The 22,432-nt window shown below is 33.8% G+C and overlaps 1 protein-coding gene across 1 annotated transcript in view; it reads left to right on the plus strand.

The window, feature by feature from the left end:
• Positions 1 to 21,722, plus strand: part of Gle1 (Gle1 RNA export mediator) — a 150,306-nt gene extending 128,584 nt beyond the window's left edge. The window contains exons 9-12 of the mRNA XM_090400627.1: positions 3,592 to 3,713; positions 6,332 to 6,544; positions 10,884 to 11,074; positions 21,207 to 21,722. Of these exons, the coding sequence (XP_090256753.1) occupies positions 3,592 to 3,713; positions 6,332 to 6,544; positions 10,884 to 11,074; positions 21,207 to 21,660 (980 nt within the window). The 3' untranslated portion in view covers positions 21,661 to 21,722. The remainder of the gene's footprint in view (positions 1 to 3,591; positions 3,714 to 6,331; positions 6,545 to 10,883; positions 11,075 to 21,206) is intronic.
• The last annotated feature ends 710 nt before the right edge of the window (positions 21,723 to 22,432 follow it).

Raw genomic sequence — 22,432 nt, forward strand, 5'->3', positions numbered from 1 at the left:
TTTGTATGAATTAGAACCATCAGTTATAACCTAGTCTTACCTTCATATAGCTTACTAGTTTGTATTCCCTGAAGATGCCGATAGAAAAATATTGGCGAAACATGTAGGATAATAAAATAAAGCTACTTGATGAACATTATATAAAAAAAGTGTAATAATCTTAAAAATATGTTGTACTTTAGACAAAATAGAGTTTAGAACAAGTAATAGTCTATATATATATATATATATATATATATATATATATATATATATAGACACACACACAATTGTTTTACAATTCTTTGTTATTTTCAATTCTTCCTAATACAAACTAAGTTCTAGTTTTCTTCCTTTAAAGCTCAATCATAATCTAGAATATTCTGCCAGTCATATATACACAAGCTACAAAAAAACGAGAGAGAGAGAGACAGACAGAGAGAGAAAAAAAAGTTTTGATTCTTGAACTGTCATTCAGTAACCCATATGGTTATTCACAGCAAACAGTCGCAAATGTTCATAATAATAAGATGACACTCTTGTTACAACCAAACTATTCTGTGTGTGTGTGTGTGTGTGTGTACATTGCCATGCATATAGAATTACTTGAAAAAACAAGCTTCTTGTTATTTGTAGTATTTGCTGCATCACCAGACTTTCATGGTATTTCAGTGTATTAAATGCTATATTTCAAAAGCAATACCAAATCAATGAAAATGATATAATTTGATTTTCAGCATTTCACCAACTATACATAGTTAGCATTTTCAGAATAGAGATACATCATGTGTGCGTGTGCGCGTGTGTGTACATTGCCATGCATATAGAATTACTTGAAAAAACAAGCTTCTTGTTATTTCTAGTATTTGCTGCATCACCAGACTTTCATGGTGCAGGACACCAGAGTGTACAGAGGATTTGAAATTGGAAGTGATCACTATTTAGTCTTGAGCAGGATAAAATTGAATTTCATATTGAAAAGAATAACATGTAAGAAAGTTTTAAAGCGAATAAAAGTTGAGCAGCTCTCAGATGTGAACTGTAGACTAAAATACAGAAATATTATTGAAAAGAAAATGAAAGATTTTGAGAACAGGAATCAAACCTTGGAGATTCAGTGGCAAACTCTGAAGGAAACATTGATTGATTCTGCCAGAGAGGCATGTGGTGAGGTTGTGTGCAAGGATAAAAAAATCAGAACTCCCTGGTGGACACAGGAAGTTAAAGAGGCAGTGAAGGAAAAGAAGAAAGCATATCAAAAGTTCCTGGCAAATAAGTCAGCTTTTACTCTTACAGAATACAGAGACAAATGTAAGAAAGCTAAACAGCGTGTAAAACTAGCTAAACAAAAGTCATGGGAGGACTTTGGCAAGAATATAGAAAATAAATATCAAGAAGGTGGCAAAATATTCTGGAGGTTGTTGAAGAAGCTTAGGAATGGAGGAAAGAGTGCTGTAAAAGGAATTAGAGATGATAAAGGTGAAATGAAAACAAGAGAAAAAGATATCCTTGAAGTATGGAGTAATTACTTTGAAAAACTGCTAAATGAAACAAGCAGTGATGACAGCACAGTGATAAAAAACACTGACCAGGCATGCAGTCAGGAATACATATCCATACTTGAAGTAGAAAAAGCCATCAAAGGCTTGAAATGTGGAAAGGCAGCAGGAGTAGATGATGTTCGACCAGAAATGCTGAAGTATGGTGGTATAAGAGTCTTACAGTGGTTGCACTGCATAGTTCAGAAAGCCTGGACAGAGGGACGAATTCCCGATGATTGGAGTAGAGCTCTCATAGTACCCATATATAAAAAGGGAAATAAAACTGCATGTGAGAATTACAGAGGTATTTCCCTACTGAGTGTTCCTGGCAAGATCTATGCAAGTATACTTGAGAAACGGTTGAGAAGAATTGTGGAAGAAAAGCTTGGTGAAGAACAAGCTGGATTCAGGCCAAATAGAGGCTGTCAGGATCAGATCTTCACTTTACGACAAATAGTCGAGAAAGCATGGGAATATAACAAAGATCTGTATATAAGTTTTGTCGATTTGGAAAAGGCATATAACAAGGTGCCAAGAGAGAAACTATTCAATACGCTGCAGTTATATGGTGTCAATGGGGCATTATATCAAGCAATACTTAGTCTTTATTTGAGTTGTGAGTCAGCAGTTAGAATTGAAGGAAGTACAGGAAGATGGTTTAATGTTAAATCTGGTGTGAGACAAGGATGTACATTATCCCCTCTGTTATTCATTATCTATATGGATCACATTATGAAGGAATGTGGTATTAAACCTGATATCAAAATTGGAGATGTTAATGTCAGCTCTTTGCTTTATGCGGATGATGTTATACTTCTAAATAAATCCGCTACAAGTCTGCAAGATTCTCTGACTAAATTAAATAGCTGTTGTAATAGATATGGTATGAAGGTCAGCAATAAAAAGACAAAGACAATGAAAATAGGCAGAATCATTGAAAATGTCAACTGTGTTGTGAATGGAGAACCTGTGGAACAAGTAAAACATTTCAGCTACTTATGCACAATTTTTACTGAAGATGGTAAACTAAATATAGAAATAGACAACAGAATCAGCAAAGCTGGTATCGTGGGAAGTCAATTGAATAAATTCATATGGAATAAGAAAGAAATTAGTCGGAACACTAAATTAGCTGTATACAAGACTGTGTTCAAACCAATTTTAACTTATGGATCTGAGAGCTGGGTCAGAAGTAAAACACGTGACCAAAGACTAGAGACCGCAGATATGAGAGTCCTGAGAAAGATTAGAGGCGTGAACAGATGGCATCAATGGCAATATCATATTAAAAATGAGGATATTAGGAAAGAACTTGACATTGTCAGCATCCAGGAATGCGTTAGCAGAGCTAATCTCAGATGGTATGGTCACTTAAATAGAATGGGAGAGGAAAGATTAGCAAAACAAGTGTTCTCTGCCAGGTTGGCAGGAAAATGACCCAGAGGAAGACCAAGATATAGGTGGATTGATACGGTACAAAGTGCCTTAGACGATAGAAATATAAGATCTGATAATGTTGGAGTCTTGACAAGTAACAGACTGATTTGGAGGAAAATTGTAGATAGGAAGTTAGTAATGATGTAATTTTTTCATGTAGTACTGTCATATCCTGTACACCCCTTGAGGGTACATGGCAGGAATTTGATGATGAGATACATCATGTTTGGTTAAAACATGCATTAATATTTTCACACATAACACAAAAAAATGTTTTTCTCTTAACGTTGTGCTGTATTACTTTTGGTGTTAACATTGTCAAGATGCCAACTACATTGCAGTAAAGTATTACATATCATCATTGTTATCAGATTCCTATTATGTATCCTCAGGGGATATACAGAAAAGTACTGAATGTAAAAATATTTTATTTTCTTATTTGTTTGCTTACAATGAGTGAAGCTTTACTAACATAAATCAATTTATTTTTCAAAATAAACATTTTAAAAGATTTAAAAGCTATCCCAGAAGCTTTATTTTTGTGAAATACTGTTTGTATCACTTAGCACTGATAACAAAACACTGTTGTAAAAGTTATATTATTATAAATTTGTATTGTTATTTATTCCTGTAGAGAACATTATTTCCAAAATAGCAGCCTATGTTAGTCCTCAAACACTAAAAGAATATGCTCAGGTTATGGAATATATGAGACAATGGAAGGAATCATGTCAGAGTTTTGTTTCTGATATAAAGGTAGAGTTCAGTTAAACCATTCTAATTACTAATTTTTCATTTACTAGTATTGGAACATTATTAACTTTTTTATAATCTTGCATATTTTGCAAAAGTATTTCATTCTCCATGCAAAACATTACTTAGTATTCCAGGTGGTGACCTTGTTTTGCCTTCCTGTTATTTTATTAAAACTCTCCATTGTATCCATTTAGCTTCTCTCACCAGTTCATATCCATTTTTCCTTCAAACTCACTTTACACATCCAAAAACTCACAACCATTCCTTCTACATATCCTGTGCATTGAATCATTTGCAATCACAGCTCTTCTTCTTAAAACATTACTATCATATCTGGGTAACTGACTAACAATTTTCTCTCACTTATCGCTCTTGCTTCCTTCAACAATCCTTTCATATCCTATCTCATACTATGTTTACTCCAGATATCTAGAATATTTTAAATTTCATGTTACCATTATCATTTGTGATTCCTTTTACACTGCTCTTTTCTCAATTTCTAATCTTTTTCAATAGCCTCCAGAACATTTTACAACCTTCCTCATATTTATTTTTTATATTCTTGTCCAAGTTTCAAGAATGCTCTTGAAAGCAATAGGTACGGCAATGCTGGGGTCATGGTGTGGGAAAGCATTATGCTTAATGGACAGACCAAGTCACAAGTGCTGGAAAAAGGGACTGTGACTGGTGAACAATATTGGAACAAATTTTTTCGTCATTTCTTCACCTGCAGCACCATGGGACATGTTGCTATACGAAGAATTCATTTTCATGGATGACAGTGCCACACCACATCATACACGAGCAGTGGAGATACCTTTAACGAAGGATATTAATCAAATCAAGTGGCCAGCATGCTCCACAGATCGCAACCCCATAGAATACATTTGGGATGGAATAGAGAAACTCGTTATTCCTCAAAATTCCCTTATTTTTGAGTTTATAAAAAATTCTTATGTATATCTAATACAGAACACTTACTAAGTTATGGATGCTTGCATTAAAAAAAATGGCTATAGAGTTTTCAGTGTTAAAAAAAAGAAGAATAAGAAGACCTGCTCAAGTTTTTATTAAATTGGATATTAAATAAGAATTTACAACTTGAAAATTTGAAGTAAGTTCTCAACAATGCTAGCTTTAACCTCATTACATGATTCATCTCATCAGTATATAATCCATTTAATGCACATTAGTTCATTAGAACTGTTTTCTATATGGACCAAATATTACCCAACTTCTCAGGGAAAATGTGACGGTCCGCTGTATTAGAGATGCATAGAAAGCAGTGTGACTAAAGGTATATTATCTAATAGTAATCATAATTTAACCTTTTTTTTATGCAAATTACATACAAAAGGTTGTCCAGGGATTTTCAGTACCCTACTACCAAGGGTATTAAAAGCAGTGAGATTCCCTCCCGTGAGTGTAGAGTAGAAACATACACTGTTCACTCATTCAGTCAGTTGAGAACCTTGCAAAAATCATAGATGTGTCACTTCTAAGACAACCTTAGAAAATAAATGGACCAATGATCCTAGGAACAAAAAACTACCACATATTTACACTGAACAATGTTTGTTGAAACTTACTTTCCACAGTGACTTGATAATTTATTTCTGACCATATTTGTGAATTGTGAGTTTATACTGATACGATTCAAGTGAATTAAGTTTTAACACAATTATGATGTGAATTCAAAATGTGAATTTTATTTATTTACAAAATACCAAATAATGAAAATTATATCCAACTGATATAATTTTCATTATTTGGCATAATAATCCTGAATGCACTGTCCATGGTATGGATAGAAGCTCTCTTCATGTAACATTCTACCCATTCTCATTTGTAGAACACGAAGACATTTTGCTTAAAACTTACATGATGACTTCTGTACTGCCACGGTGTCTCTTGTAAAGCCACATTTTGATCAGCTGGACTCCTAGGTGAAATATAAATGCTAGGAAATGTTCAAATCTTGCAATTTCTGAAAAACTCTGTTAATCATACTCTGACTCAAAATTCTTTGATTTAGAAATAGTTGGACTGCTCTTAGCAATAGCAAAACTCTAGTTCTCTTGCAAAGTCTTGAAACATAAGTTATATCAGCATATTTGGCATTAAAAGCATAGAGTGCATAAAAAAACATCATGTCAGTTGTTTTTAAGATACAAAAATAAGCTGCACTGCTTGTTAAAATGAGCAAACAACTTTTAATATTTCAGGATTACAAGCTACATATGGAATGCACTTATTGTATTGAAAGTAGTATTTTTGAGAACCTGTTGTAAACATAAATTGTGAATTCTTGAGTATACATTTCACTAGTATGTGTTGCCTATTCTTATCACTGGAAACTCCATAGCTTTATTTCAGCAGTATCTCTGCAACCATTCATTATTAGACTTAAATTAGTATATGTTTGTTTGTTCACTCAAGAAACACTTTATAAACTGTTTTTGTGTCAATTCTCTTCCTATTCATTCTGTGTAAGACAAATTACTTGACCATAAGAAGTGCAGTACCTAATATTGAATTGAGATATTTTAGTATAAATATATTATCATTAAAAACATAATATGTTATACTTGATATATCTGAAATTTTATTATTTTTAGATGAAGCAGTATAAATTTGACTTGCAAAAAGCAGTTAATTCACCAATTAATGCAATATCATCTTTGTCTGGAGCACACTTAAAAGATAAAATTCACCGTCTTGATGCTCTGCTCACTGGCCAAAATGTGGAGGTGGCAGGAAAGAATGTTAATACTAAGAACCACCCTCTTGCAGTAAAGTTTTGCAAGGATTTGTTAGCTAGTAAACTTGTGGTGAGTAATAATTTTTTTAATTTTAATTAATAATTTTTTATTGTGTAAAAAAGTTTACTTTTTTTAACTTCATGAATGATTAGTACTAACTGTAATAACAGTATTAATAATATAATCAGCTAATTTGGATCATTTATTAGATTTCAGCAACTTCTTCATTGTACCTTAATATTGATGCTGTAAGGAATTCATTGATGATCAGCCTAATCAGAGTGGAATCGAGCAGTTAGCATAATATCTATAGTCTACAAATAATGCCTATGGATTGTTTCACGTGTTTGTGAGAGGAGTTTTTAAAAGAAAAAATGCTTTTATCTCTAAGACTGGCAAACTTAGCTGTCATGAAAAAATCTTCTCATCATAGATGAGATTTGAAAACACAGGTCTCTTTTCTAGACAAGGAATGTTTCAAAGCCACTGAGCTACAAATATTCATTTATGTGAATTACCAATACTTATTTTATACCTCAGTGAGTTTTTAAATTATTATAGTTAAATATTCAAACCTCTGTAGTGCAGAGGTGCAAAGCGAATTAAATGACCTTACAAGGAAGTAGCACATTTGGTCCTCATTGAAACCCAGGTTTTTCCTCTACAAAATGAACTAGCCAGCCAAACTGTTTCATTTGTAATGAATTAGTAATTGATGTGTAATTAATTAATAAGACAGTACATCCCCTCCCCCCCCTCACACACATTACATCTTTAATTGCTTTGATGTATTCTATAAACTATCACTATCACAACTGCTTAAATATTCAGTAACTTTGCTTAGTCCATATCCTTCTAGAATGAAGTGAATGTGAATTTTATCAAAGACCTGATGTTTCTTAGTCCCAAACTCTGTAATAAATTTTTATTTATTTATTTTTGACTAGTCAGTTTTCAAATTTAACTAATTTTGAAATAATTTTTTTTCATACTGTTTCTCAAATTTATGTCAGGAGGCCGCACAACATTTTGAGATGTTAGGTCCAAATAGTGTGATTTCTTATAACTAAGAATCCAATAAATGGAAATTTGTCTTGATGTATAAGATAAAATATGTAGTTCCATATCTTTCAAGTCAATTTTTCTGTTTTGTGCAAGTGAAAACTGTTCAAAAATCTTAAGTAATGTCTACATTTTGTTTGAAAAGACATAATTTCATAGCAGAAAAACCCAGTGGTATTTGGTCATACAGAGCAGTACAAACTTATTGAGTTCATTCATTCATTCATTCATTCACAGATGACAGCATCTATTTGCTATGTCACATCTGCCTGCTTGTCCATCCATTCATAAGCATAAAAGAACTTGAGAAACAGATTTTGATGAAAATTTCTGAGGAAAAATTGGCAAGCAATATTAATTTTTGTCAAAATCAGAAAATAACAGCTGTCACTTTACACTCGATACCGACAAGTCTTCTGCTACTGATAATATAGCAGTGAAATCTCATGAGAAGAATGAAACTGAATTTATTGAGCTGTTGCAAGACAACTTTGTCAAACAGCATGTGATAGAAAGAACTCAAGGTCAAAGAGTGTTAGATCCGATTAAAATATCAGAGGGGTAAAGATGTAACTATTCTGCTTCAAGTTGGTGGCAGTGATTATACAGTACTGACTTGGGAAGTGGCTACATTTATGAATTAACTACAAAGAAGGAAATTACAAATGGGAGCATATGTTGGGTTTTGTGAGGTATTATAGGTTATTGGATAGAAAGGATATTAACAGTGCATGGGAAGCATTGAAAAAACACTTAAATGATGTAATTTCAGAATGTGTCCTTAGAGTTCAAAGTTCAAAGAATCTATTTCACTCCTAGCACGAATTCTAGGAGTGAAATGATAATATAGATTCGTATGAAAAAGATGATGTGGAATTAATACCATCTGCATAAGGATCACATCAGTTATGAAAATTATAAGGAGATGTAATTTCAGAATGTGTCCTTAAAGTTCAAAGAATTCCTTTCACTCCTAGCACGAATGCTAGGAGTGAAATGATAATATAGATTTGTATGAAAAAGATAATGTGGAAGGAATACCATCTGCATAAGGATCACATCAGTTATGAAAATTATAAGGGGAAGGGCAGAGGAGTTATAACATCGCATGGAAAGCTAAGTCTGAGTATGTAAGAAACTGCAAGCTAATGACAACCCAAAAGAATTCTATGTTATGCTGCAAGAAAAAGAATGAATGAATATGAAAGGTTTGAGCTAAATTATGAGTGGTTGGTGTATTTAGTACTTACAAAATTAGTGATTTTTATCTGTTTTTATTATTTTTTCTTTAGAAAATTAATGTACAGTAGATCTTCATGTTTTTATAATATTTAGTGTTTTCATAGTATCTTTTATTGAGATATTTCAATATCAAATACAACTGTAAAATGGCATCAAAAACACACAAGAAATGGAATGCTAACAAGAACAGCAAAGTCAAGAACAATAATGCTTGCCCTGCTGAATAGGATACTGAAAATGATTTAACCTCCAAAATTGCAAAGTTAAAGAATATTATTAAACAGACCACACAGGAATTGCAGAAAGTCAAAGGATGTTTAAAGGAACATAGCGAGGATTAGAAAATTAAGCACCAAAATGAGAAACAATGAAACATGGAATCAGGTAAGATAGTGAATAACGAAAATCAGGTAGGTAATGTTGATTGTAAAAAGAAGAATATTATTTGGTATGGTGATTGATGCCATTGATAAGTGAGTTATAACTTCAAGTTTATCCTAGAGCAAAAATTAAAAATATAGCACATGTAATTGAAAAAACAGAAAAGCAAAGCAAAGAAGATTGTAATTCTATTAGGTATGAACAACTGAATTAGCGATAAGTTCAGTATGAGAGGATATGAAAGGGTTGTTGGAAGAAGCAAGAGTGAAGAGTGAGAATCGTAAGTATATTAACTAGATATGATAGAAATGAATTAAGAAGAGCTATGATGGCAAACAATTCAATGGGTAGGCTGTGTAACAGAATGGATGTATGTTTTTGAATATGTGGAGTGAATATGAGGATAAAATGGATTTGTATAAGAGGGATGGTCTACACTTGAATGTGTTGGGTATCAGGAGTCTAAAAAAACTATTAATTGGTATGAGACCTAACACAGAGAGTCAGGGAAACTAAATTATGATGGGAAGAATGGTGAGAATCTGTGTGTAAGCGCGATAACATTATATAATATTATATTAACTGTGTTAATGATGGGAATGGGCATTATCATGAAAATGATTGAGGAGAGAACAGTTTTGTTCATCCACTGTGGACCTATGAAGTATGTGCAAGGATGTAAGAGAGATCTGCAAGTTGTCCAACTGTGTCATGCAGACTACGGAGAAGAGTATACGGAAAAAAAAAAAGCATGCAGGTAACTTATTATGTCTGAGCACGAATACTAGAAGTATCAGAAGTAAAGGAGTAAAGTTTGTTGCATTGGTTAGTACATTGGGACCTCATTGTAGGTATTAGTGACACCTGGTTATCAAAAGAAGATATACTAACTGGTTGCAAGGGTAAAGAGTGCAGCATTTTTAGGAAGGATAGACAAGATAGGAGAGGAAGGAGTGTACTGCTAATGATATTGGATGACTTGAATCTAGTTAGAGTTGATACCTATGATTGTAATACTAGGAAGAAATTTTCAAGTGGCAGTGAGTTTGAAGCTGTCTGGTGTGAGGTGGAGTCTAATAAGATCAAATACATAGCAGGGTATTGTTACAGATCTGGTGGATCAGTTGTTAGTGACAAAGAAATGCATCACTAAATAAACAAGATGGGTTTAATTATACACACATATTCACAAGAATATAGTAATTTTATTACTGCAAATATTTCAATCAGAAATTAACAGGTCAGCATCTGTTAAAATTTCATGAGAAGAATGAAACTGGATTTATTGAGCTGTTGCAAGACAATTCCTTCATAATTTTATAGTGATATGTAAAATTTGAGTAATTTCATAATCTTCATCCTTCAGATAAAGATTATAACTAGAAATGAGCTTTCATATGATGCATCCCTTCTTTACATTACACCATCTTATGGAAATAAAGGCAAGATCGCTTGTGCTGCCAACACATTCCTCTCAAACTGGATATTTCAGTATCCAATCCATCCATACTATAGTTAAATAGTTAATTTTTTGATTAAGCAAGAAGTCTATTGGTAGCTGCTTGTTTACTTATGTTTTTGTGATTACTTTTGCTTTTGTATATGTGTGTGTATTTTTTTTTTTTTTTTTCATTTTGTGTAAAGATTTAAAGATTGTAATAATATATTCAATAATATAGTATGATTATTAACATTCTGTACATATCCCCCCCCCCTCCCCCAGGCACAAGGAGATGGTCAAGTTGCATCAAAATTTGAAACTGCCTTTCCTATAGCAGCTTTTATCATAGCTATGTGGTCTAAATATCCAGAAATTGGAGATTTGCTTTTGGCAAATTTCTATATAAAATGTCCATATTTGGCTCCATTTTACCATCCTAAAGAAAATAATCAATCACAAGAAGACTATTATAAGTGAGTAAGACTAAAAATATTATTTTAAAAAATCTTTTTTTTTTTAACATATATATTAAATTCATCTTCTAAATGTACAAAAATATCTATTAATTGCATTCTTCAGTAATTCTGTTCACTAACTATTTGCTGGTAATATTTTTAAAAAATTATTCCAGTATACATTCAGTAGTGTTGTAGGATATCTGTGTGCGCTCATATGTAACATACACATATTTGAGTCTGGTTTGAGACAGTATAGTGGAAGGTTGGTATCTTTAATCGTGTGAAATTAGTGATTTTTATATGTTTTATTACATTAGCTTCTTAGTATATTTTGTATCAAAAAATGGTGGAATATTGTTAATATTCCAACAAAAATAGAACCATAAAATGATACCAAAACCTCACAAGACCAGTAGAGCAGCAACAAAGAACGCTAGTGAAATTGTTGACAAGGTGACTTGCCCCAATAAACAGAATCATGCCATTTCAAAAATTAACAAAGACATCAAGTATGAATTAACTTTGGAAATATATTAAAGCAAATCGTTAGACTGATAACAAGGAATTGGAAAAAGTTGAAAAGCAATATGAGAGGCATTGGAAGAATAATATACTATACTTCCACTATACTGTCTCAAACCAGACTCAAATATGTGTATGTTACATGTACACGCACACAGATCCTACAACACTACTGAATGTATATTGGAATAAATTTTTAAAAATATTACATTATAAAAGAATATTCTGTGCTAGATTTCAATCAAAAAAACTTGCAATTGATGGTCATGTTATTATTTTGAGTTTCCAGGGTTTTAAAATAAAATAGCCTAACAAATATAATGGAAAAGCAGAGAAGAAAACTCAATGAGATGGTGATTATGGTAGGAACAAATGATTTCTGTGGCGATAAATGCAGTATAAGAGAGTGGATGTGAAAGGACCATTATAAGAAGCAAGAGTGAAGAGTCAGAAAAGGAAAATAGTTAGATATGATATAAATAAATTAACAAGAAGGGGGGATACAATGGCAGACAATTTGATGCATAGGTGGTGTAGAAAGAATGATCACAAAAAGAGGAAAAAATGGATTTGTATAAGAAGGATGGCCTACATGTGAATGTGTTTCATATCAGAAGTCTTAAAAAATTATTAATTGATGTGAGACCTAACTCAAAGTGTCAGGATAACTAGATTATGATGGAAGGAATGGTGAAAATCTGCATGAAACAGCAACCATAATATGTAATTGTTAATGAGAGGAATGTGCATTATCTTGGACATCATTAAGGGGAAAAAAATAATAGTTAAGACTTATTAAGCAAGTGTAAGGATGTCAGCATAAGGAAGACATTAGATAAGAATATAGATTTGCAAGTTGTACAACTGGGTCACACAGACTGCAGAAATGATCATGCAAAAAAAAAAAAGCCCAGTGTGGTCTTATTAAGCAAGTTCAAGGATATTACATAAACAAGACATTAGATAATAGAGATCTGCGGGTATACACCTGTCATACAGACTGCAAAAGTGAATATACATGCAGGGGTGCTTAAGGGTCAAAGCTGTATAACTGAGAGGAGACCTCCACATAGCCTTTAAAGGAATGCGGAGAACCGACCAGGGCTTCTGACCTAATGTCCAATCCTCACCTTCTCGCGGTGCACCCTGTTGGGTATCTACTTTGATACTGAACGAACGAGGATGGGCTGGCAATTTGGGATTTAGCCGACCAAATTGTATTCTTATTGGTTAAACCAAAATAAAAAATGATGGTACAACATGACAAAATTTCATGCCGGCTGGGGCGTCGCCCGGTTAAACAAGGCCCCCGTTGTTTTCGCCAGGGAACCAGGGCGAACAGCGAAAAGTCAGCTACTGGAACAAATCTGAAAACAAACCTAAACTCAACATCACCAGAGTTAAAGATCGGTACTATCAACGTAAGAAGCCTGAATGGCAAAGAAATGGAGCTAGCTGAGGAATTAGATAAGTACCAGATCGACATAATAGGGGTGACTGAAACAAAAAAGACCAAAACTGGTGAGATCTTTCTGAGCAGTAAATACAAAATGTTATATTCAGGCAATGACAATCAAGGAAAAGAAGGAGTAGCCATAGTATTCAACACAAAATACGAGGCTAATCTTCTTGAATGGCAGTCAGTCTCAAGTAGAGTAATGTGGGCAAATATGAGAATGGGGAACTGGACAATGAGACTTATTTGCGCCTATGGTCCCACAGAAGGTTCTACTAAGGTAGAAGTGGAGGAATTTTTTGATGCTTTAGAAAAAGCAACTGACACAATGAAAAAGGAAAAGTTGGTCCTTGTTGGGGATCTAAATAGCAGAGTAGGAAATGATTGTGAGACATATAGAAATATTTTGGGAAAATTTGGAGAAAAAAGCAAAGCTAATAATAATGGCAAATATCTGTTGGATTTCTGCTCAGGACATGGACTGGTTGTTACTGACACCATGTTCCAACATAAAAATGTGCACAAATTCACATGGAGAGAAGAGGCTAGGAATAAGAAAAGTCTCATTGACTATGTTATTGTTGATAGTGATGTTTTCTCCCTGGTGCAGGACACCAGAGTGTACAGAGGATTTGAAATTGGAAGTGATCACTATTTAGTCTTGAGCAGGATAAAATTGAATTTCATATTGAAAAGAATAACATGTAAGAAAGTTTTAAAGCGAATAAAAGTTGAGCAGCTCTCAGATGTGAACTGTAGACTAAAATACAGAAATATTATTGAAAAGAAAATGAAAGAGTTTGAGAACAGGAATCAACCCTTGGAGATTCAGTTTTAAACTCTGAAGGAAACATTGATTGATTCTGCCAGAGAAGTATGTGGTGAGGTTTTGTGCAAGGATAAAAAAATCAGAACTCCCTGGTGGACACAGGAAGTTAAAGAGGCAGTGAAGGAAAAGAAGAAAGCATATCAAAAGTTCCTGGCAAATAAGTCAGCTTTTACTCTTACAGAATACAGAGACAAATGTAAGAAAGCTAAACAGTGTGTAAAACTAGCTAAACAAAAGTCATGGGAGGACTTAGGCAAGAATATAGAAAATAAATATCAAGAAGGTGGCAAAATATTCTGGAGGTTGTTGAAGAAGCTTAGGAATGGAGGAAAGAGTGCTGTAAAAGGAATTAGAGATGATAAAGGTGAAATGAAAACAGGAGAAAAAGATATCCTTGAAGTATGGAGTAATTACTTTGAAAAACTGCTAAATGAAACAAGCAGTGATGACAGCACAGTGATAAAAAACACTGACCAGGCATGCAGTCAGGAATACATATCCATACTTGAAGTAGAAAAAGCCATCAAAGGCTTGAAATGTGGAAAGGCAGCAGGAGTAGATGATGTTCGACCAGAAATGCTGTAGTATGGTGGTATAAGAGTCTTACAGTGGCTGCACTGCATAGTTCAGAAAGCCTGGACAGAGGGACAAATTCCCGATGATTGGAGTAGAGCTCTCATAGTACCCATATATAAAAAGGGAAATAAAACTGAATGTGAGAATTACAGAGGTATTTCCCTACTGAGTGTTCTTGGCAAGATCTATGCAAGTATACTTGAGAAACGGTTGAGAAGAATTGTGGAAGAAAAGCTTGGTGAAGAACAAGCTGGATTCAGGCCAAATAGAGGCTGTCAGGATCAGATCTTCACTTTACGGCAAATAGTCGAGAAAGCATGGGAATATAACAAAGATCTGTATTTAAGTTTTGTCGATTTGGAAAAGGCATATGACAAGGTGCCAAGAGAGAAGCTATTCAATACGCTGCAGTTATATGGTGTCACTGAGGCATTATATCAAGCAATACTTAGTCTTTATTTGAGTTGTGAGTCAGCAGTTAGAATTGAAGGAAGTACAGGAAGTTGGTTTAATGTTAAATCTGGTGTGAGACAAGGATGTACATTATCCCCTCTGTTATTCGTTATCTATATGGTTCACATTATGAAGGAATGTGGTATTAAACCTGATATCAAAATTGGAGATGTTAATGTCAGCTCTTTGCTTTATGCAGATGATGTTATACTTCTAAATAAATCCGCTACAAGTCTGCAAGATTCTCTGACTAAATTGAATAGCTGTTGTAATAGATATGGTATGAAGGTCAGCAATAAAAAGACAAAGATAATGAAAATAGGCAGAATTATTGAAAATGTAAACTGTGTTGTGAATGGAGAACCTGTGGAACAAGTAAAACATTTCAGCTACTTAGGCACGATTTTTACTGAAGATGGTAAATTAAATATAGAAATAGACAACAGAATCAGCAAAGCTGGTATCGTGGGAAGTCAATTGAATAAATTCATATGGAATAAGAAAGAAATTAGTCAGAACACTAAATTAGCTGTATACAAGACAGTGTTCAAACCAATTTTAACTTATGGATCTGAGAGCTGGGTCAGAAGTAAAACACTTGACCAAAGACTAGAGACCGCAGATATGAGAGTCCTGAGAAAGATTAGAGGCGTGAACAGATGGCATCAATGGCAATATCATATTAAAAATGAGGATATTAGGAAAGAACTTGACATTGTCAGCATCCAGGAATGCGTTAGCAGAGCTAATCTCAGATGGTATGGTCACTTAAATAGAATGGGAGAGGAAAGATTAGCAAAACAAGTGTTCTCTGCCAGGTTGGCAGGAAAACGACCCAGAGGAAGACCAAGATATAGGTGGATTGATACGGTACAAAGTGCCTTAGAAGATAGAAATATAAGATCTGATAATGTTGGAGTTTTGACAAGTAACAGACTGATTTGGAGGAAAATTGTAGATAGGAAGTTAGTAATGATGTAATTTTTCATGTAGTACTGTCATATCCTGTACACCCCTTGAGGGTACATGGCAGGAATTTGATGATGATGACATGCAGGTAACTTATTATGTCTTTACCCAAATGCCAAGATTATCAGAAACAAATGCCCTACTGCATTGCCTTGATGAACACAGTGGGCCCCTCACTTGTAGGCATTATTGAGACCTGGCTATCAGCAGATAACTGGTATCGTGTGTAAAGGATACAGTACGTTTAGGAAGGGTAGAATAGGAGAGGAGTGTGCTGCTAATGATACTGGATGATTGAGTCCAGTTAAGATAGAAACCTCTGACTGCAATATGTGTAATAATTTTCCATGTGGCAGTGAATTTGAAGCCATCTGGTGTGAGGTGGAGCCTATAAAGATCAGATATGTATTGAAGCATTTAGTTACATTCCTAGTGGATCATTTGCTAGTGACAGTGAAATGCATTATCAGATAAACATGATGAGTGCAAAATGAGTAATGATCATGAATGACTTTAATTATATGAACATTGATTGGGTAGCAGTGAAATCTCATGAGAAGAATGAAACAGAATTTATTGATCTGTTTTGTGACACCTTCCTCATGTGAGAGTGGTAGATCTGTTTATAGTGTCACATGGAGCAGTTAGTTAAAAATGTGACTGTTCTGATATATCCAGCTATTTTTCTGAAAAATTTCATCTCCACTGTTTGAATCAATTTTCATTCTTCTCTTAGACAGGATATTATATAGTTTTTACCAAGCATGACTTAAATGTATTACTTGTTATGCTCTTTACTTGAACAAAAGTTTGATATTTTAATGTCTATATATCTTTTTCATTTTCATATAATCAGTTTGCATCCCAGGTATTTGAAGGTATTTACTTGTTCTAATATTTTATTATCTTTCATTATTTTACTTCTTATTGGAACTGTTGATGCCAGCTAAAGTATAAGACAATTTTAATGTAAATAAATTGTCATATGAAATGCAGTTAGTATGTCAATGTACAATTTTGATTTCTGAAAAGCTGAAGGATGATGCCAATTTTAAGTTCATGGTTGATTTTAGCATACTGAAGTTAATCCCTCACCTACTTGTGCTTCATGGGAAACCAAAAATGTCGAATTTGTCAATGTAATTTTCTAGTTTGCAACCATCCATCACTTGCAACGAACTTCTCATCTTTATTCTTGATATATCAAGCATTGGTGAAAATCATAATGGTTTTCACAATAAAATAAATTTGCCATGTTATTTCTTTATGGTCCATCTCTCTCTCCAGTCATTGACCTGTATTGTAACATCCAATCATTTCTTCTTACATTCTCATTTTTACTGAACAGCCTTCATTTTTGAGTCTTCATGTTCTCCTCACACAAGATCAACAATATCCATTATCTAATTCCAAATCTATTCAAATGTAATCTGCATGCTCAACACCATTCCTCCAACACAACCTACATACCAAATCGTTTGTTATTATAGACCTTGAATCATTCTTAATCATCATCAATATCAAATTCCTGCCATGTACTCTCAAGGGGTGTACAGGATATGATAGTACAACATGAAAAAAATTACATCATTACTAACTTCCAATCTACAATTTTCCTCCAAATCAGGCTGTTACATGTCGAGACTCCAACATTATCAGATCTTATATTTCTATCGTCTAAGGCACTTTGTACCATATCAATCCACCTATATCTTGGTCTTCATCTGGGTCGTTTTACTGCCAACCTGGCAGAGAACACTTGTTTTGCTAATCTTTCTTCGCCCATTCTGTTTAAGTGACCATACCACCTGAGATTAACTCTACTAATGCATTCCTGGATGTTGACAATATCAAGTTCTTTCCTAATATAATCGTTTTTAATATGATATTGCCATTGATACCATCTGTTCATGCCTATAATCTTTCTCAGGACTCTCATATCTGCGGTCTCTAGTCTTTGGTGAAGTGTTTTACTTCTGACCGAGCTCTCAGATCGATAAGTTAAAACTGGTTTGAACACTGTCTTGTATAAAGCTAATTTAGTGTTGCGACTAATTTCTCTCTTATTCCATATGAATTTATTCAATTGACTTCCTACCATACCAGCTTTGCTGATTCTGTCGTCTATTTCCATATTTAACTTACCATCTTCACTAAAAATCGTGCTTAAGTAGCTGAAATGTTTCACTTGTTCACAGGTTCTCCATTCACAACACAGTTGACATTTTCAATGATTCTGCCTATTTTCATTGTCTTTGTCTTTTTATTGCTGACCTTCATACCATATCTATTACAACAGCTATTCAATTTATTCAGAGAATCTTGCAGACTTGTATCGGATTTATTTAGAAGTATAACATCATTAACATAAAGCAAAGAGCTGACATTAACATCCCCAATTTTGATATCATGTTTAATACCACTTTCCTTCATAATGTGATCCATATAGATAATGAATAACAGAGGGGGATAATGTACATCCTTGTCTCACACCAAATTTAACATTAAACCATCTTCCTGTACTTCCTTCAATTCTAACTGCTGACTTACAACTCAAATAAAGACTAAGTATTGCTTGATATAATGCCCCACTGACACCATATAACTGTGGCGTATTGAATAGCTTATCTCTTGGCACCTTGTCATATGCCTTTTCCAAATCGACAAAACTTAAATACAGATCTCTGTTATATTCCGATGCATTCTTGACTATTTGTCATAAAGTGAAGATCTGATCCTGACAGCCTCTATTTGGCCTGAATCCAGCTTGTTCTTCACCAAGCTTTTCTTCCACAATTCTTCTCAACCATTTCTCAAGTATACTTGCATAGATCTTGCCAGGAACACTCAGTAGGGAAATACCTCTGTAATTTTCACATTCAGTCTTATTTCCCTTTTTAATATATGGGTACTATGAGAGCTCTACTCCAATCATCGGGAATTCGTCCCTCTGTCCAGGTTTTCTGAACTATGCAGAGCAGCCACTGTAAGACTCTTATACCACCATACTTCAGCATTTCTGGTCAAATATCATCTACTCCTGCTGCCTTTCCACATTTCAAGCCTTTGATTGCTTTTTCTATTTGAAGTATGGATATGTATTCCTGACTGAATGCCTGGTCAGTGTTTTTTACCACTGTGCTGTCATCACTGCTTGTTTCATTTACCAGTTTTTCAAAGTAATTACTCTATACTTCAAGGATATCTTTTTCTCCCGTTTTCATGTGACCTTTATCATCTCTAACTCCTTTTACAGCACTCTTTCCTCCATTCCTAAGCTTCTTCAACAACCTCCAGAATATTTTACTATTTATTTTTGCTTCTTTATCTTTTTCTTATTTACTTATTCTTGATATTTATTTTCTATATTCTTGCCAAAGTCCTCCCATGACTTTTTTTTAGCTAGTTTTACACAATGTTTAGCATTCTAGCATTTGTCTCTGTATTCTCTAAGAGCACAAGCTCACTTATTTGCCAGGAACTTTTGATATGCTTTCGTCTTTTAATTCACTGCCTGTTTAACTTCCTGTGTCCACCAGGGAGTTCTGATTTTTTTATCCTTGCAGACAACCTCACCACATGCCTCTCTTGCAGAATCAATCAATGTTTTCTTCAGCTTGCCACTGAATCTCCAAGGTTTGATTCCTGTTCTCAAACTCTTTCATTTTTTTCTTCAATAATCTTTGTGTATTTTAGTCTACAGTTCACATCTGAGAGCTGCTCAACTTTTATTCGCTTTAAAACTTTCTTACATATTATTCTTTTCAATATAAAATTCAATTTTATCCTGCTCAAGACTAAATAGTGATCATTTCCAATTTCAAATCCTCTGTACACTCTGGTGTCCTGCACCAGGGAGAAAACATCACTATCAACAATAACATAGTCGATGAGACTTTTCTTATTCCTTGCCTCTTCTCTCCATGTGAATTTGTGCACATTTTTATGTTGGAACATGGTGTTAGTAATAACCAGTCCATGTCCTGAGCAGAAATCCAACAGATATTAGCCATTATAATTAGCTTTGCTCTTTTCTCCAAATTTTCCCAAAATGTTTTTGTATGTCTGACAATCATTTCCTACTCTGCTATTTAGATCCCCAACAAGGACCAACTTTTCCTTTTTCATTGTGTCAGTTGCTTTTTCTAAAGCCTCAAAAAATTCCTCTACTTCTACCTTAGTAGAACCTTCTGTGGGACCATAGGCACAAATAAGTCTCATTGTCCAGTTCCCCATTCTCATATTTGCCCACATTACTCTACTTGAGACTGACTGCCATTCAAGAAGATTAGCCTCGTATTTTTTGTTGAATACTATGGCTACTCCTTCTTTTCCTTGATTGTCATTGCCTGAATATAACATTTTGTATTTATTGCTCAGAAAGATCTCACCAGTTTTTGTCTTTTTTGTTTCAGTCACCCCTATTATGTCTATCTGGTACTTATCTATTTCCTCAGCTAGCTCCATTTCTTTGCCATTCATTCTTCTTATGTTGATAGTACTGATCTTTAACTCTGGTGATGTTGAGTTGGGGTTTGTTTTCAGATTTGTTCCAGTAGTTAACTTTATGCTGTTCGCCCTGGTTCCCTAGCGAAATCAACGGGGGCCTTGTTTAACCGGGCAACGCCCCAGCCAGCATGAATTTTGTCATGTTGTACCATCATTTTTTTTTATTTTGGTTTAACCAATAAGAATACAATTTGGTCCGCTAAATCCCAAATTCTTAATATGCAAGAAAAATCTGTTTAATTTAACAATAATTATCTTTCTAGAGGGGGGGGGGGATTTCTAAGAACGAGAGCATGTGGATGCTTCTCCCTCACTTCCCCCTTTTACATCATAAACATTTATTCCATTTGGACCGCATTACTGAATAAAATGGGAAACATTTTAAACATTTCATAGTCAAACATAGAACATATTAAGAATTTCTTGTTCTGTATTTAACAGTTTTAAAAAATCATCTTACCATCTATATATTTAAATATAAAGATGAATAAATAAATACAAATAAATTCCATCTACATGTCAAAATAAACTGTGAATGAATCATGACAATTGAATATATTTATACAAATCCAGTGATTTGTATAAATGATGTGTATTTATGATTTTGGGTGTTTGTATGAAGGGGATGCAAATGAATTTACTATCTTGATTCTTCACATGCCAGATAAATCTTCTAGAATTGATCAAATGTAATTTATAATTTTGTGTAATTAAGTATAATTTTTGGGTTTTATTAACTTAAAAGTGAAAACCATTAAAACCCATTCTGTTCTTTAATATTAAAATCATCATTTTATATATCAGTTAAGTTTTTCTATATTTTATTTTTCTAGGTCTTTAGGTTATCAATATTCTGGTGGTGTAGTTGAAAAACAAGACAAATTCCTTAAAAGAATGAGTGGTATCATGAGACTGTATGCTGCAATTATTCAAAGTGATCTACCACCAGGATTTAAATCCCCTCATCCTTATAGCTTGCAGTATGGCTGGAGATGGCTTGCAAGAATTTTAAATCTAGATCCAAGGCCTGATATCACAGCTACATTGCTTTATGATTTTCTTAATGTGGCTGGGTATTCATTACAGAAAACTTATGGAAAGCAGTTTGTAAAACTGCTTCATGCTTTATGTAAAGACTACTTTCCAAAAATAAAGCAAACCACTCCTGGCGTTTCTGGGGGACCAGTGTCGAGGTTGGAAGATTTTCTACAAAGAACATTAAAAACTGGAAAAATTCCTCCCCCTGATGGAATTTTAGGAGCTCAGTTTTGGAGTACATTTAGGTGACATTCTTGCTGTTGTGAACATTTATGTAAATAAATTTTTTAATGCTCATATGTTTTGTCTTGTATGCTGCAGTAAACCTGACATTATGTATTACTGAAAATTTCTACTGAAAATACACTATGTTCCATTTTGCATTCTGAATAATAGTGGAAAATACTATTTTGATTTTTCTTATATGGGTGCTTTTTTTTTTTGAGTCTCCATTTGCTCATTATTAATTCTTTTCATTCCAGAATGTTTCCTAACATTCCTTCTCTTTTTAATGGCAAGCAGAAAAGTTCTGTTATTATACAAAGCTGATATAATGCAGATTATTTACATTGTAGTACTAAACAAAATTGATAACATTTTACAGCTCATAGTTGAACATGGAACATATTATTCTAACTAGTATCCTTGAATGAAGAAAGCTTGAAATAAATTAGCAAGAATGTCCTGTAAATAATTTAGTAAATAAAGAAATAGATGTAAGTTCAAATCCATCAGTGATGGAATTTGATTATATCCCCCCCCCAGCATGCTTATGCAAAGCAGGTGGAATCTGAATTATCCCTAGATAATTAGACAGTTTTGCTGGAATAAATGGCTCAAAAAAGGTAGTTAAAAACTTTGATGGAGGTTGTGCTTTTATCTGGGAATTCTCCAGATACAGGCTACAGCATTTCTCTGTGTCTTCATCCTTACATCTATTTAGCCAAGGATTAAAATGTTATAATCCTTATCACTTAAATTACAGATCTGGTAGGTGCTGCATACTATTCTGTAACAAGTG

This window comes from Typopeltis vanoorti, chromosome 11 (genome assembly GCF_054136105.1).
Source record: "Typopeltis vanoorti isolate ZY-2024b chromosome 11, IOZ_Tvanoo_1.0, whole genome shotgun sequence".
NCBI lineage: Eukaryota > Metazoa > Arthropoda > Arachnida > Uropygi > Thelyphonidae > Typopeltis > Typopeltis vanoorti.